The sequence below is a fragment of the Camarhynchus parvulus genome, chromosome 1, assembly GCF_901933205.1.
Source record: "Camarhynchus parvulus chromosome 1, STF_HiC, whole genome shotgun sequence".
Classification (NCBI taxonomy): domain Eukaryota; kingdom Metazoa; phylum Chordata; class Aves; order Passeriformes; family Thraupidae; genus Camarhynchus; species Camarhynchus parvulus.
In genome coordinates, this window is record NC_044571.1 from 100,216,061 (window position 1) to 100,233,628 (window position 17,568).

General features: G+C 38.4%; 1 protein-coding gene across 12 annotated transcripts in view; it reads right to left on the reverse strand.

Annotated features, from left to right (window-relative positions):
- Window positions 1–3,593: 3,593 nt before the first annotated feature.
- Window positions 3,594–17,568, reverse strand: part of EMSY (EMSY transcriptional repressor, BRCA2 interacting) — a 42,812-nt gene continuing 28,837 nt past the window's right edge. For 6 of the 12 annotated variants that reach the window (XM_030943508.1, XM_030943465.1, XM_030943519.1 and 3 more), the window contains 9 exons: window positions 17,020–17,193; window positions 15,918–16,116; window positions 14,453–14,617; window positions 14,038–14,196; window positions 12,294–12,353; window positions 11,063–11,214; window positions 9,059–9,622; window positions 7,709–8,077; window positions 3,594–6,120 (listed from right to left, as the gene is read on the reverse strand). In XM_030943508.1, coding sequence (XP_030799368.1) covers window positions 5,926–6,120; window positions 7,709–8,077; window positions 9,059–9,622; window positions 11,063–11,214; window positions 12,294–12,353; window positions 14,038–14,196; window positions 14,453–14,617; window positions 15,918–16,116; window positions 17,020–17,193 — 2,037 coding nt within the window. In that variant the 3' untranslated portion in view covers window positions 3,594–5,925. The remainder of the gene's footprint in view (window positions 6,121–7,708; window positions 8,078–9,058; window positions 9,623–11,062; window positions 11,215–12,293; window positions 12,354–14,037; window positions 14,197–14,452; window positions 14,618–15,917; window positions 16,117–17,019; window positions 17,194–17,568) is intronic. The other 6 variants (XM_030943499.1, XM_030943534.1, XM_030943481.1 and 3 more) reach the window with 5 other exon arrangements.

The following is a 17,568-nucleotide window of genomic DNA, read 5'->3' on the forward strand; positions in this document are numbered from 1 at the left end:
TTCTCATGTCATTGTGAACCGCTTCTCAGTATATTATTTTTATTTCACATCCAAAACAAACCAAGAGAAAAACCAGAAAACATAGCACATGTTAGGAAAGAAGAAAAAGTAATGCACAGGTGGTCACTGGAAAAAGTTGTGGAGTTTCCATCATGCTAGGTTTCCAAAAACCCCACAGGACATGGTCCTGAGCAGTCTGACCCTGCTTTGAGCAAGAGGGTTGGACCAGATAATCTCCAGAGCTTCCTGCCAACCTCAGTGATGTGTGGGCACCAGCTCTTTGCTGTATGCAGGTGTCAGGCAGCATCCTTAACAGTAAAAAGAGACTCCCAGAGCCTTTAGCTGGCTTCTGGTAGAGCCTGACATGAAGGAAGTCACTAAGTACTGGAGATCTATAATCATCTGGGACAGTTCTGGCTAAGAGCTGTGACAAGCTGATTTTTTTTTTTTTTTTTTACTATAAAAGACAATTTCTGAACAATGTTTGCTCTAATGAGGCTCTTACAAGTAAGGATTATCAAAGTTTTAGTAAAAGTGTCATCAAAAAGGACTCATGATAGGTAGTTTGGGCATTCAAGTGACAGAATTAGATAATCTTGGTTCCTTCCTTCCAAGCCAACCCATTCTATGGAGTGTAAAACCCATATGTAGTCCTTAAGAGACTGGCTGATATGCCTACCACTCTCTGAAGGGTTCATTAATAGCCCAAAAAGCCCATGGCCCTAATCACCCACTCCCAGTTGGGTGACAAGAGTAGCTTTTCTAATTCCATTTAATAATGGCTACAGAAAACAGGATCACCAGGATCACAGAAAATTTCAAAACTGTTACAAACTTTACTGAGCTGAAAAGCTAATGAAAACACTAAGAAACCTAAGAAAAAAAACCCCAAACAAACAAAAAAACAACAAAAACCACAAACAAACAAAACCAAACCCAAAACAAAATACAAAAACTCCTGGTTTTTTTTGTTTTTTTTTTTTTTGAAGAGGCCAAAGATTGAGCAAAACTAAAACCATAGGAAGTTTTTAAAAGGACCAGGTCTGGAGTTATCACAGAATGGTTTGAGCTGGAAAGGACCTGATAAATCATCCTGTTTCAATCCATTGCTGTGGGGGCAGTCCTGGGCTTCAAAAATGATATAAGACCATTTGAATACTCTTCAGTCCACAGCACTTGAAAACTTCTTAGTATCTTTTCTGTACCAAATAATTCAAAGGCCCTTTTCTCTAGAATTAATGAGCAAGTTCCCAGGTACTGATTTTCCTATTTTAATGCTTCGGCAACTTTTCACCAAAGTACAGTGAAAACACCACCCCCCAAACCCATCCAAGATGATGAACTATCTCTGCATGCCAGTCATAGCTCTACATGCCTCAAGGTACCACCAAGTTCACCTTTTTTTTTCTCAGTTTAAATCCTTAGCACACTAATGCAATTCTCAATTGCCAGTATTGGAGATACAAGGCCAGTAGATCTCAAACTGCAGCATCTGTGCTGATTGCAGAGAAAAGACTGCAAATGATAGAAAATACTATACCCCTTGTCAATCCCAGTTAATTATCCTCAATCGTACAACTGATTTTTTTTTTTTCCCAAGCTTTTTTTCTTCCTGTCAGTGTCAAGGCCCTGGCACAGGTTCCCCAGAGAAGCTGTGGCTGCTCCATCCCTGGAAGTGTTCAAGGCCAGGCTAGACAGGGCTTGGAGCAACCTAGTAGAAGATGTCTCTGCCCATGGCTGGAGGGTTGAACTGGACGCGTTCTAAGGTCCATTCCAACCCAAATCATTTGATGTTGATATTCTGCCTCTACACCAGACTGAAATGTCCCAACAGCAATTTCTTCTTGCAATGGAACCCACAAATACACCTAAAGGTACCTCTTCCCTAACTTTCTCTTTGATAAACTATGTTAAGCTCTAAATTTATCATAAGTTGTTTCTTTTCTGCTGGAAGAAAAGAGATTCAAAAATTCTCCGGACAGAATTTGAGTAGGGGAAAAAACTCAGTCCCACAGTTTGGATGGAAACCATGCACGTGTAAACATTGTTCATGGTTTACTTCAAGACTTAGGGAAAGGAGCCAACCATAGACACACAGGTGCTAAACATACTTTTTTTCCAATACAGGCAAACCCCAAAGCAGTATTTTTCTAGTTCATTATCCTAAATTATGACCAGTTTTCTCTGGATTCAATGTTGCCAAGCTGAAATCATCTGCCTTTGTGGGGATGAACAACCACCTTCACCTGTGAAATCATTAGACTTCAGAACTATTTCTGTATTAGAAACAAAAGCATATAGTCTTAATTCAAAAGTTTTGATTTTTAGATGGCTTTAGATAGGTGGTTTTGTTTGTTTGTTTGTTTTCAAATATCATTGATTTAGTCATTTATTCTGTTCAAAATGTCCTAAAGGCCCTTCTTCTATTTTGCCCTAAAATTTCAAAAGCTCAGGGCTTTGTTTTATAAGTCGGAGAAATACTGAGACTGATAATAAAGTCAACACAATGGTTTAACCTTTCCAGAAAACATGCAGTCTTCTGTGATTCCCTGCATTTTTAAAGGACACATAAATTCCCCCTAGTTTCAGTACTTCCTCTAACTTCAGTTCACTTTCTTAGCTTACTTTTTTGAAAATTCATGTGTGTTGCTGCAGCAACAGTGAATGTCCCCAGAGGACATTCATTTAACTGCTGAATTCAAAGAACTCATTAATGCCATTTCACTTGCTCTGCAATTTATCCACATTTTTCTGATAAAATAAAAGCCTATTGCCTGCTACTTCCCAGGACCAAAAATTATCACCACCATACCTACTCCTTCTTCCATTTCAAGAAAGGACATCAAATTAATTCCAGGAATGAAGATGCAGCTCATGAGGGACATGGGATATGCAAATATTGTTTTACATACTGATGGTTTATTTTTAGCAGTTTGGTGATATTTATAGGGCTTTGAGAAGTGGATACATGGCTCCAGGGGGATGAAGTATCCCAAGGGCAGGTAGGAAAAAAGCTGCACATCTGGCAGGCAGGACAAAAGAACAGGCAGTGTTGCCTGGAGTTCATGCAAAGGAGAGAAGGCCAAATGCTCCAAGCACCTTATCTTACAGTCCTTATAAAAATAATGTTAAAAAAACCCCAAAATAATGTTAAAAACCCCCTACATTTTAGCTCATCTTGTCTATTTCTTATTTGTAAAGGTATTCATATGATGGAGTGCTGAAACACATAAATTCAACAAAAGAATCTGAAGAAAAACAAGTTGAAATTTGGGAAAGCAGCAAGAGAAGAATGTCAGGAATGAGCACGCTGAATACCAAATTTCTTCCTTCTAAATTTCTCATGCCACCCCCAGACATCCCCACCATGTGCTTCAACTTGCCAACCTTAAATCAATCCCTTCTTATAGAAACAAGAAAAGTTTTCAGATGTTAAACAATATACTGTCTTCAAAGACTGTCAAATAATCCACTGCAGTTGTCCATACCTTTGCTCCAGTCATCACTAAAGATGTGATGACTGGAGCAAAGGTATGGACAAAAAAGGATTTTGTTTACAAAAGTCATAAAACATCAGAATAAACTGGACCAGAACTCAACAATACAGTGAACCCATTAGGTGTTGAATTCACCTTACACTATTTCTTGGTATCTATTTTTGGCTGGGGAGAGCATATACCTTCACCTAAAACTGAAACTTTAACTCGGGCCAATGTTCTTAGTCATAAGTGCTTAAGAAAAGTCTTGCTCTCTGTTATACTCTCATGGCCTTCCAGTCCTACATACACCAGGGACACTCAAAGGACTACACGAGCCCAGGTGGCAATGAAAATTTGATACAAGCCAGAAGAACTGTGTGTGTCACCTGCTTTGGACCTGTCACAACTGCGCATGGAAATACAGAGCACTCCTTATGCTGACTTATGCAAAGCACAACAGACAGTCCACTGCCAATAACATCGGTATTAAGCCTCTTTTTGTCATCCTGTAGCAATGTGGAAATTCACAACTTAGAGCATAACTTCTTCACTTTTGTTGATTGCTGTGGTCTCATTAAAACAAGAGTAAAATCTCCTGAATAATTATTAAAACCTGAACTACCTAAAATGACTGGCAGGGTTATGATTTAACTAAAGAAAGGAATGTGGAATATTTCATTTAAACATATTATTCTCTTCAATCCTGAGCACTATGGACATCAGAATCCAAACTGATACTTGATTTCAATACAAAGGTAACACAAAAATCATTAGTTTTATAATCCACTATTCCAGTATTTGCATGTAGAATTTTTCAGGACATTTCTCCACAATTCTGTTCTACATTATTTTAGAACTAACGCTGATGGAAAAAGAAGACAGAAGGAAAAAATAACTATATTAAGATCCCAGTGACTTAGTTTATAAGACAACTGATGTTAGAGAAAACCAAGAGCCCCCTCTAGGGGTTACTGCAAGTTCCAACATAGGCGGATTCAGAACAGGTTAGATAATGGTTTTTAGGGTCTGAGGGTCTATATTTTTCAGTTTGAGTTACTCCAACTGGAATTCAACCTTAACTATGATATCAACAGTAAAATGACAGTTTAAAAAGAAAAGACTGATGCAAAAAGCTGTATTAGATTTTGGATGAAATCTACTTACAGTACTTCAGCACCAAAATGTGGGCAGTTAGGCTTATACATTTATATACAATTAAATGATGTCAAAGTCATAAAATGCTTAGTTATTTATAATGAAATCTATACAAAACAGTTAAAAACATGGTTTTATATACATTTTGAAAAAAAAAGTATTGTCTCAATTACGAGAATGTATTAAAACTGGTTCTCTTGTCCCATCTGAACCCAAACCGCTCTCTGTGACTTGTAACTACCACAAAACCCCAATGTATTGCTTCAACAAGCCAAGGCATAAGGCTAATTTCAGAAACCCACCATTGTACACCCATTTAAGCTTTTAAACTCCCCAAATGGTCAATTTTAAAAACAGCATGTAAGAGTAAAATATAGATTTTTAGAAGTCTTAGCTCACTTCTAAATTCTCAAGTTCAACCTGGAAAGATGTTGAACTATTTATCCCCAATTTTGAAAAACTGATTATAGCAAAATGCACCTCCTTCTCCCTAGTTCATACTAGAATTAATACAACTGCCTGTTTCACAGGAACTTTTTTCAACAACTTGTCTCACTTTAAATTTCATATTTAAATAAATAATCAAAGGTTAACTAGAGTAGATGAGCATTTTGTATGCTTATGGCAGAAAGAAATGCCTCATCTATTATTACCCGACTTCTTGTAAAGCATGAAAACAAAACTCCACTAGCAAATCCACTTTGTGACCAGATAGCAGTTTTGCTTATTTCCAAACATTCACCGAGAATTTAAAAAAAAATATTTTAAGCTTCTGAAAAAAATTTTTAAGTGAGCATGAGTGCAAGAAAGCCAAACAATTCCAAACTTCCTGGGGCTTTTCAAGCACTGTCAGAGACATTTTTTCTCTCACATGCTATTTGAAAATAAAAATATTTATTAAATGTTTTCTTTTTTTAAATGGTGTTTTGCTCAACAGCTAAAAAGACACAGCAAAATAATGATCCTTTTTCACTTAAAGCTGTTTCAGTATCTGGGCAAGGGCTTCAATAGCACAAGCTGTAGAATTCATTACAGATTTGTTTCTGAACAGGAGTACATTCCACTGTCACAGGTTTACTAAATCTTGGTACCTACATCTCTTTTTTTTTTTTCCAAAACAATTTTTAAGATTCAGCTTTTGCAATACTGTATTGTTAAAACCTACTGATGCTTCAAGAGTCCAACGAACAATTCTAATAGGCAAAGTGCTCTAAGACATCACAATAGAAGGGCATCTTGGATGCTCAAAAATCCCAAGATATTTTAAAGTACACTCCAATGTCTCTATTCCTTAGGATTGTTCAAGAGAACTTTGAGAGGGGCTGGGCTCAGTGCCGTCCTCAGTGCTGCTGTCCACATCCTGCTCCATTGCTGTCTCCTCATCATCGAGGCGCTGACTGGTGAAGTTGTTGAGCTCCAGGAGCCCACTGGGTTCCACCACCACATTGGAGCTGGAGTGACAAGGGATGGGATAGTGAGGGATAGTCTGAAAGAAAGAAAATATTTAAGTTTAATGAACAATATTGAAGGTAAAGGCATCTGTGCAAGCACAGATTTGTGGAAAAGGGATTATTTGGTTTCCAAGGGCAATTTTCCCTAACTGAGGCTTCAAAGCAACCTTTCACTGGATTGGGTCTTGAAAGGCAAAATTTGAATAATCTTGCTTTCCAGGCCTTTGATCTCCCCTAAAGGTCTGTGACAACATAACCAATGCCCATCATCCACCATTCTGCAAACCCAAAGCAGAGATAATATTTTCTTCATCCTGATCTTTTTTAGACAGGACGTGGTGATAAAAGAATAACCTGAGTTAAAATGACTCACAAGGACTGTAGAGCCCAACTCCTGGCCCTGAACAGGACAACACCAAGAATCCCACCAGGCAGTGCATTGTCCAAGCACCCCAGGAGGATTATGTTTCTTGTATACATCAGAGTTCAAGCTCTGGCCCTGCTCAGAGCTGCAGCTCAGAGGCTGAAGAAACACAATTGCTATTTACTTCTAAGATTATTATTATTATGGTTATTATGTTATTTATTTTTACTTGTACTTTCATAGGTTAAAAAGCTAAATCTGTGACTTCATTCAACTGAAATTCTGGGCATTATTTGACTTTTGAAACAGCTCATAGCATGCCACAATGATAAATAGCACCAATTCTCAAAAGATACAGGTTTGAAGTAAAACAGAAATCTATCTTTGTCTATATAAGGAGGACTAAAAATGAATACAGAACTGGTAATTGCTACAAAAGAGAAGTTAGGCCCAGTAAAGACTTCACAAAGTATCATGAAAAATTTGAAATCTTTGTACACAAATTGTTTCCCACATCAGAAGTATTTTCACTGTAACACAAGCATGATCCATATTAAAACAATTTCAATCCACACTACTGTTTGTGTGAACATATGCCACACCAACTTGTCTACAAAAATTCACGTTACACCACTTGGAAGACTTATATACCCTCCTCAGTTGACATTGTGACAACTTATTACAACATAAACCATCATATTTAAGGCAGCAGAATCAACGAAAATATCAAGCATAGCTGTTAGGAAATGATTAGAAGCATTTACGCTAAAGATCAATAGTAATTTTATCTCAGAAGTGCTCTTACCCTAAGTGAAGTTAAAAAGTTTTCTTCTGATTTCAATTCTTATTTGCTGAACCTTTCAGTAAGCAAAGCCTACAATGTCATTAATTTTACACTGAGAAGCAACTTTAATAGATAGTATAAAGGATTCTAGAACATAACTCCATACTAAGTGTTGAAGCAGTTTTAAGCATTGCAAATGAAAGTACTTTGTAAAATGGGATGAGTTTGGTTGTTTTCTTAGAAGAAGGAAGACACCGAGGATGTTGTAAATGGTACACAGTACTAGAGAAACCTGAGCCCCATTAAGAAGAATTACACTTCAATGTTGCAATTGATTACAAGCTAAGAGTAGAAACAGAACCAAAACCTGGGCAATAAACCCATGAGTACTCAAACATCATTCAGTGACTATCATCGCATCAGACACGTGTTTGCTGGGCTCAACCTTTGCCTTATTTGTTCAGTCTTCTCTTACCTGGACAACAATTTCTGAAGAGCTCTCTTCAGCTTTCTTTTGTGATATATTCTGAATGTGTATAAACTGGTTTGTTGTAGGTATTCCTCGTGCCTCGAGTTTCCTCTCTGTTAAAGTAGGACCAACAGCAGGAGGACTTGAGCTGGATTCTGTATGTGTCTGTTGCTGGGGGATGGAAGGTGCCGTCATCCCTACTGCAGCCACCCTCGGGCCCTGGGTACAAGGTGACGACTCTGCTTCACTAGCAGCTGTACTAGTGGACGTGGCCTTGTTTGGGGGATCCACTACCGTGTGTTCTATGTTTGCATCAATCTGAGATTCCACCATAGACACTCTCAATATATCTCCTACTGATGTCTCCGTGGATGCCTGCATGGGAAATAGGCTGGTAACCAGCAATGCCAGTTTGGGCACAGAACTGCCATCTGCTACCTTTGAAACAAAAGGAGGCTCATGCCCCTCTAAAGTTAGCTCTGTAACAGTGGATCCTTGCATTACAGTTAGATGTTGCACCTGAAAATCAAATTTTTGTTGTGCATATTACAGTTAATATATTTTTATTGAAATCCTCATCAATATTTCCAAGGAAAGAATGGCACAAACAACATACTTGCTATTAGGAAGACAATTGAAACTCAGTGTTTTAACAAAGGAATTAGCAATGATAGGGCAACAGTTAATTGAAGCCTGGGGAAAAGCAGCTTTTTAGGCTGCTAGATAAGGATTGTAGCAGTATAATACCACAGCAGCGTAATTTTCCTTTGGAATTTACGGCCCCCTGGTATGTTTGCTAGTTTTCACATCTATTCCTGAAAGGGCCAAAAAAATTGTACTTTTCTGGAGTTAGTCAAAATACATTTTTTCCCATGTTCCTCTGTCTCTGCCTTTTTTCCTCCCATGGAAAATCAAAATACTCCTGTATGTGAAAGCCATATAACTTCAGAAAGATGTAAACTACAAAGGAAGAGGAACAATGGAGAGCCTTAGGAGACTGCAGTGTATTCACCTTTATTTCTACAGAAATAAAAAGTGCTACGGGAACGGAAATTACGAACGTGTTGTTATCTAAAAATGAAAATAAAATAACTAGGGACAAATTCCATGCACCAGTGGTGGCTGAAATTAAGAAAAACTCTCCAACAAAATAAGTTTGTGAGCTCTATGGATTTTTCCCCTATAACATGTGCTTCTCTCTCCTAGTGTCAACCTTCTGCTGGGCTAATTACTACCAGCAGAATGAGGGATTCTCTCTTGCCAGGACAAAACACTGCTACAGCGACAGGGTCGGTGTTTTATTTTTTTTTCCTTGAACAGCGATGTGTATTTTGCATGCTATCAATATTCCGTTACCTGGCTTGCTGGCTGTTTCTCTGAAGAGGCAGGTAGCTGCATTTGACTCTGGGGGGGCTGGGGTTGCACGTAGATTTTTTGTGCCGTTGGTGCCTGTTGCAGTTTGGGCAGCTGCTGCGTGGTTTTTACTGCAAGCACCTGTACTACAGTTTGCTGTGGCTGTGCCACTAAGGTAGGGAGTTGCCTTTCTTTGGCCATCATATGATGTGGGGGGTGCTGTGCATCTGGTTTGGTCTGTGCTTGCTCTTGCTGCAGGGGGGTTAGCTTTTGATGTCTTATGGAAAGTTGGGGCATTTGTGGGAGTTTGTGCTGGATTTGATCAGCCTGCAGGTGGATTGTCTGCTTCTGCTTAGTCTGGAAACACTGCAGAGTTTTCACTTGCAGTTGAGTCTGTTCCAGCTGCGGCTGACTCAGTTTTTGCTGCTTTTGTGCCTGCGATTGTGTCAGGGCAGATCTGTAAAACAGGCCAGTCTGAGGATCTAAGGTGTCCATCTCTTCCACTTCTCCCTCCTCAGTTCCAAGCTGTTCACTGTGTTTGGTAAATGCAGTGTGACTGCTTAAGGCCTTAAGAAGAAGAATTTAGAGCAAGTTAGTAAAAAGACATATAAGAACAGAAATAGAAATAATAGAAATAATTTTTATAGAAATTTTACAGAATAATTTTTATAGAAATAATTCTTAATGTTTCAAACAGACTACTTTAACTTTTTTACCATTACAGACTCCCAATGCATGTATAAAAAGATACTCTTACATGGGTATTTCACAATATATAAGCAATCAAGATCTATTATTATCATGTTGAACTTTGTGAGAACATGAGCTTCTCAACTAACCCTCTGATGAATTATGTAGATCTCGCTTGTGTCAGACTGAAGCTCAAAGCTCCCTAAGGTTGCCTGGCAGTTGGATATGAAGCAGCACTGAGTAGCAGGTGGCTAAGCCAGTAGCTCCTCATTCAAGCCAGAGTCTCTCTGTACAATAATTTTTTTGTTCTGCCTCTTGAAAGCCTAATCATCTTCTCTAAGGTTTCTTCTGCAGGGCCCCATTTCAATACAGGCTGTCCTATTTTAGCAGAGATTATCTTCTTCTTCCTTTCTCAAAATTGCATTGCAATTTTTCTTGGGCATTACACAAACATTTTTCTTTTTGAGGGAATGAGCAACCTATGCTTTGTAAACCAAAATGTATAAATGCACTGAAAAATGATGTTAGCAAGATCAAACAGCCTAATACACCTGTAAAAATATACTGCCTGACATGGGTTTGTAACTCTAATGCAGTACTGATCTGGAGTGCAGCTGAAGTTCCTACAAATTAAAGCACTGCAGAGTTGAGCAGGTCCTAATCAAAGTCATTCAAGTGGTTTCAGCAAGACTTCACCACAAGCTGCACTTCTTGTTTGAATAGCTTGGAATACCCACAGTCCTGATCTAAATATGGTCTTTTTGATTCAGGGAAGTTTTCCTATTCACAAACTAAAGACATCAAATGGAAAAGTTACTGTGTGCTCTGTGTACTGACCAGATTCCAGTTCAGCCCTCTTCCCCCTACACTACCACCAATATAACCTAATGAGGTCAGGCCACTGCAATACTGCAACCCACCCTCACCATCAAAACACAATCACAGAATGGCTTGGCTTGGAAAAGACCTTAATGACCATCTACTCCAACACCCCTGCCATGGTTCCACTAGACCAGGTTGCTCCAAGTCCTGTCCAACCTGGCCCTGAACACTTCCAGGGATGCGGTATCCACAACTTCCCTAGGCAGCCCATGCCTGTGCCTCACTACCCCTACAGTAAAGAATTTATTTCTAATATTTAATCTAAACCTCCTTTCCTTTGGCTATTGAAGTGATATTAAAATAATTTATTTGCTTGTATGCTGAACATCTTTGGTGGCAGCACCATGATACATACATGCATAGGACCAGGGCTTATTCTGAAATTTATATGACCTACTGCTGTTTATAGCTTTCTGGGAAAAGAAAGGATCCAACCTGCTGCATGATATGGGTAATGGCGCCAGTGGAGGATGCAGGAATAGATTTCACCACAACAGAAGTCTGCGTTGCTGTCTGGGACTGAGCCAAGTGCTGCACCAGAGTCCTCTGGGGCTGAGATGACTGGTGGGGCTGGGACCGATGACTGACTGAAAGTAAAGAGGTCAGTGGCACTTCTCCAGAACTAACTGCAGGAACTTCAACTGTCTGCTTTGCAGTTAAGCTTCAACTGAAAGCATACATGAGTGAAAAAGATCTAAGCATGGAAAATGTCTTTCACTGTGTGCTAGTGTCAACCTTCATGATCTATTCTGAGAAACCTCTTAAAGTAGCAACTCCGAGGTTTTGCTTTTGTCTGTTTCCTAAGTAACAACACTTGGTCCAAACCTCCTCTGGCCACCCTTTCTCAATACACCAATTTTGCAAGCAGAGTTTATACTTGATGTTCAGCTGGGTTCTTTATACAGCACTAGAATATTGCTGTAGAACACAAGTTATTATGTAGTTTTTACACTATTAAAAGCACGTCCACAATTGACTGCAATTAAGAACAGCAAGCCTTGCTCACCAGGTTTCTAGCACTGATAAACTGCACATAATAATCCCCAGAGCATAAACTAAATTTGGAAGATTAGCAAGATTAGATTAGCAAAATAAGATAGATTAGAAAATTTTTTGGTATTATTAAAGCAAATGAGGCTGATCAGAAACGATAAATCAAAAAATGTAGACCTTGTTATGGGTCTATGTCACTTTTGAGAACAGATCTAGCTTGAGTTACAGAGCTATAGTGATAGGCCTATAATCAAACAGTGGATTGATAGAAAAATCATGTGCTGCTGAGGAAAAAAAAAACACAAAAAATTCTACATTCCAGTCACTGATACGAATACAAATCTCTTTATGTCTGTCCATACTAACATGCAAATATTTGTGTAATCTAATTTCTTAGTTACAAAGTATTTAATCACTGAAGGAGAACAAGCAAAGTTTAAACTCAGTTGTAACACAACTTAAAATTAAAAAGTTTCTAGTGACTTTCCTGAAAGGTCTTCTTTCTTTTTTAAAGAAAGGTCAAATTTTGAATTAATATGATAATTTTACCTTCTCACTCCAAGAAAGTCAGTTTACCTCAATACTGGCCTGCATGCTGTGCCAGATTTATCCTCGATATCTCCCAACAATTCCTACACAATTGAAAGCTTAATTTAAAAATAAAGTTTCTAACCTATATGGTTGTGTAGATATTCTTCCGAATGTGAACCAATACAGTGTTGTCTTCCTGAGTCTGCAGACAGACAAAAAACGGTGACACTAAGATGTGTGAATTGCTCCCTGTATCTCATGAGGAAGCACACTCTGAATCCCAGCTCCCAAATCTTTTCGTCTAGGCACATGCAGGACATTTCACAGCAGACTATAGATTCTTTACTATCTTACTACTGAATTTTTAGCAGAAAATATAGCTATGTGGGTTACTGATAAATTCAGAGAAGCACGATTCAAACTAAAAAGAAACTCAGTTACTTGCATTCCTTGGCAATGTTCAGAGAAATTGGAGGAAGGGACAAAAATCTAAGTGCAAAATAACCAGGTTAGTGCTGCAGCAGAACCTGCTGCTGCCAGCCCATAGGAGTCTGCACTTCTCTGGAAGATTCCCACATTTCAAATCAATGTTTACAGAAATCCTAATATTTAAAATAGTATCTCCACATCTCCAGGAAATTTTTAGCCATTGCACTTTGTATGGTTTCTAAGCTGCAGAAAAGTACTGAAGTCTACTGAAGACACTGATTGTAATTTTCCATTCTCCCTGCAAAAGGCCCTCTTGTACATCAACTTTCACAGCAAGACCCATCAAAGACTGGAACCTTGAAGAGAAGCTCAATGCACAATATCTGTGTCAGTGAAGATATTTGACTGCTAATTGGAAAGCACTTTAACACCATCTATTATACTTTGGAGTTTGTTCTAAAGGAGATCCAAGGGAGCATGAATCAAATATTTTAAATTGAAGCCAGATATAGTAAGTGGTATTTAAAAGAACAATAATAACATCCTCCCAGGCCAAATTTCACACCACTTAAATTCAGGCTATTCAAGAGATGGGAGCAAGGGGAGGAGGTACAGAACAAAATGAAACTGCCAGATTAGACATTTAGCCCTAAAATTGTAGAGCTACAGATATGTAATAATACAGTTTAATACAATTAAGTTTTATTTCTCTTTTCCAATGTAGACTTTGTTTTTGCTTTCATTTTCCAAATATTATAGAGGCCAACAATATGGGTTTAAAAAATTAAAATGGGAAAACGGTAATCTGATCCTTTCACGTATGTATGGAATTGGTTCATACCTAGTGTTCTGGGGTTGTAGGGAACATCAGAGAGACAAGAGAAAGGACTTAGACAAAATGGATGTCCAAATAAGAGTAAAGAATTTAAAGAGATGAATTCGAGTAACTTATATATTTTAGAAGGGCATATTTATTAGTTCAAGGCTTTCTATAAAATGAAGGAACTGGGGCAACATTACCATGCTAAACTCCCGAGTAGTTTAACTCGGGACTACATAGATTTTAACAAACTCAATGTCTGACTCCTTTCAGTATGTACAAAAACTAGGCTATGGTTCCTCTAGCTTCATTTTCTACTTTATTCTTACTGCACATTTTCCTTTAAGGGTGGTGGGACAGTCTGTCTTCTACAACCAGGCAATGGAAAATCTACTCAAGTGGGCTATCCTGAAGCAACCACTCTGTTTCAGTTAGAAACATTTTCCCTTATGGCCCAGCAAGGCAGATGCAATCTCTGTCCCCTGCATAGGGTCTCAGGAGCGGAAGAAAATACTCATTTCCTCTACAGAAAATTACAGCAAAAACACAAAAGTAAAACCTATCATAAGAAAACTCTAAAATTAAGTCCTCAGACTTCAACTGCAAAGCCACCCTCACACTAACCTTAGACACTTACCAGTTGTGATATATTCAGCCACTAGTTCTGACTCTACAACAGCAATTGAAGGACTTTCTGGAGAATGCCTCTTTTCTTGAGTCATCTGGATTGGAACAGCCATTTGGCTCAAGTCAATGGTAGGCTGCCTTGGCTTTGATTCCAACTTTTCCTTCACTGCTTTAAGAAAGGCAAAGCATAAAATCAACCTCTACTATATAAATTTTCATAATAAAATAAACCTACAATATAAATGTACTAGTTTAATTAAATATAATGAACACTATAGATGCAAACAAACTGATACAGGATAAAAAAGAAGGAATCAAGTTGATTCAAGATAAGTGCTTTTCAATTACAAAACTTATTACAAAAGCCTGCTTAAGCAAAAAATAACCTCTGAAGTTATCCTAAACAATCTCATGGGTTTTCAGACCTGTTGTCTGCTGAAGTTCCAGCAAAGCTTTTATTGTGGAAGTAGCTGACTGAGATTCACTGGATACATCCTGGTAAATTATTGTAGGGTTTGTGTCCACAGGAATTTCATGTTCTGACCAATCTTGACTTCTTGAAGCAATCACATGGACTACAGGCTGAGAATCTGTTTGCAAAAAAACCAAAGGCACATCATAAAATCATGGAATGGTTTGGGTTGGAAGAAACCTGAAAGCTCATCTCATTCCAACCCCCTGCCAAGGGCAGGGACACCCTTCACTAGACCTGGTTGCTCCAAGCCATGTCTGATCCAGCCTTGGACACTTCCAGGGATGAGGCAGCCACAGCTTCTCTGGGCAACCTGTGCCAGTTCAAGTCATCATACAACCATTTTGGGTTGGAGGGCTCTCATCCAACTTCTTGCTTTAAAGCAAGGTGATAACTCAAAATTATACCAAATTACTCATTACTTATTAGTTTTGAACATTGCCAAGGATGCATACTCTCATTCTGCAACACTTTAGTTTCTATTTAAATTGATTGTTGAAGTAAAACACTGCTGATGTTACTAACAGTTTCCAGCAAAAACCCAAAAGTTCTGTATCTTAGTTTTTTGTACAAGATTTTGTTTGAAAAATCAAGCAGGTTTCTTTGTATGTTGAATTTGCCTTGGATTGAACTTTTTTTCCATAAGGTTTTAGCAGTTCAGGTGATCAGCATGTATTCAGTATTCTGAACTAACAGCACCTAAATTTTGCTAAGTTGGTTGAATCTTCAGAACTTTTTTTAAAACTTACTTAGATGGCCATATAGACCAACAGTTACAAAATTACATAGAAAAGGTACAAAGGTTTCACTGAGAAACTTGCTTTAATTTGCTGTACTGATATGTATCATGGTCACTCCCAAACACAAGCTGGATTTTGTTTATGCCCTATTATTTACTGGTCCTCTTACAGACAAAGAGCTGGATCTGTATCATGGCTTGAAGCCAGGGCAGAATTCCCATCAGGATGCACATCTGATATATGTCCTGATGCATGTACATATCTATGAAAGGACCAAGATCTGTGTTGGTCCCATGGCAACCTTCAGACATGCAGCAGAGAGCTGCTTTGATACAATCTGGAAAGACAGTGGCAGAGCATGGAATGCCAAAATAACCTCCATAACTTGCTACCCTGCCTACCTCTGGCAGACTTTGCAGGAAGAAGAGGGAACAGGTTGCATTCTAACAGTAAGTTGGAGCCCAGCAAGACACCTTTATCACCACTTTTCAGGATTAATGAAAGCATATAGTAAGTAGCTCAAAAGAAAGAAAAATATAAAAGTACGGGAACAATGGTGCTTCACTGCAAACACATGGGGTGAAACCTGTGCTAAAAGGAGACACATGGAGCTCTCTAGAGCAAGCTGGCATGCTTGGAAGACAGTCCACTCATACATTACGTGACACCAACACAGACCTTGAGAGCTCTGGGAAGACTCTGTAGAAGAAGAACTACTGTCAGTGTAGGTTTGTGGTTCTTCTTTCACTTCTGGGAGAGACGAGTTTCCTGTCTCTGCTACCCTTGAAGCCTGCTGTAACGTTTCAGTCACCAGCTGTCTGGTTTGTTCACTCACAACTGTTGCTTGAAATGTCACTGGCTTTGGTTTTATGAGGACCTAATTAGAAAGGTAAATTTTGTTTATAGTAAAAGCACTCAAGAAAACAGATCTGAGCAATCAGAGTACAGGGTGCCACTCAGATCTATGTACACCACCTACATAATATTAATATTTTACTTAGAAAGTCTACCTCTAAATTCAGCAACTTTGATTATTAAACCATGAAGTCCAAGTAAATGGCAATGCACAAGAATGCACTTCTCACTCAGTAATTTGAAGTGTTTAACACAACAAACCACTAAACAGTTATTTTTGAGGACTAGATAAAACTAGTGCGATAAGAAAAAGCTATACAAGTGAGCTGGAACATGCACTGCACTGATAAGGACAAGCAATTCCACAATAAATACAGTCTTGAACAACCAAAACACACAAAATGTTACATCTCATAAAAGCTTAGTTCTTTCAAATACTAAGTGCAGCCAGAGAAAAAGCTGAAACTGAAAGCATCCAGAAATAAGGCAGATTCTCTGTATACAGCCCCACCAACTACACAAGGTTGCAGGGACAGCCAGAACAGGTATTAAGCAGAAAATAAACTTCAATAAAACCCCAGATTTGATGAATGACCTATGTCCAGACTCTGCATTTTTATCTCTAATGGTCTAACCATCAGCTGTAAGATGTAAACAAGTATTTGGAGCCATGGCCAGACAGTTTCAGCTCCAGAAAAGGCTTAGTAAATCCTTTTGGCTTGCTCTAGGCCTTCAGAAAAAACTAACAAATGCAGATACTGTGCTTGAGAAATCAGGATCGAGGCCAACTCATTACACCGCTAAGTCTCATTCCCCACAGATATATATTAAACCTAGAACAAATGAGGAAATACATTGAAAAATTATTTACTTCCCATTAAAATTTAGGGGTACATTCCAAAACAGAAAGGGGTCCTCACTGTACCTGTGTTTTCCCTTGTTGACCATAAACAATTTTAGTTGGGATGATTTTGGTGGCTGGCTGGACCGTGGACCCTATTCCTTTTGGCTGTGTAACAATCATTTTTGTGATGGGTCTTGTGGCAGTGATGATAGCAGGTTTTGCTCCTGCTGGCACTGCCTGAATAGTTTTCTCCCCCTGTAGAGAAGTCAAAGTTTACAGATTAACTTAATGGAATTGTTCAGAGACCCAATTTTCCAAAAAAATATAGTTATATGTGAGTGTATGTACCATGAAATAAATCTGCTGCTACAACTACATTTATTTGATAGAAAATACATTACATGATCAAGAACAAAAAACCCCTATGGTTTTGAATGGAAAAAGCTACCAAAATCCACTTTTCCATTACCTTATCTTTCAAGTACCTCTGAAGGGGTGAATAAAAAGAAGTAACTACAAGACATGAAGTTTTTAAAACTGGAACTTTCTTCAAATCCTTCACAAATGTTTTTTTTAGACCACCACTTTCTGTTAACACTAACTTTGGCAAGACATCTAGAAAACTTGAAC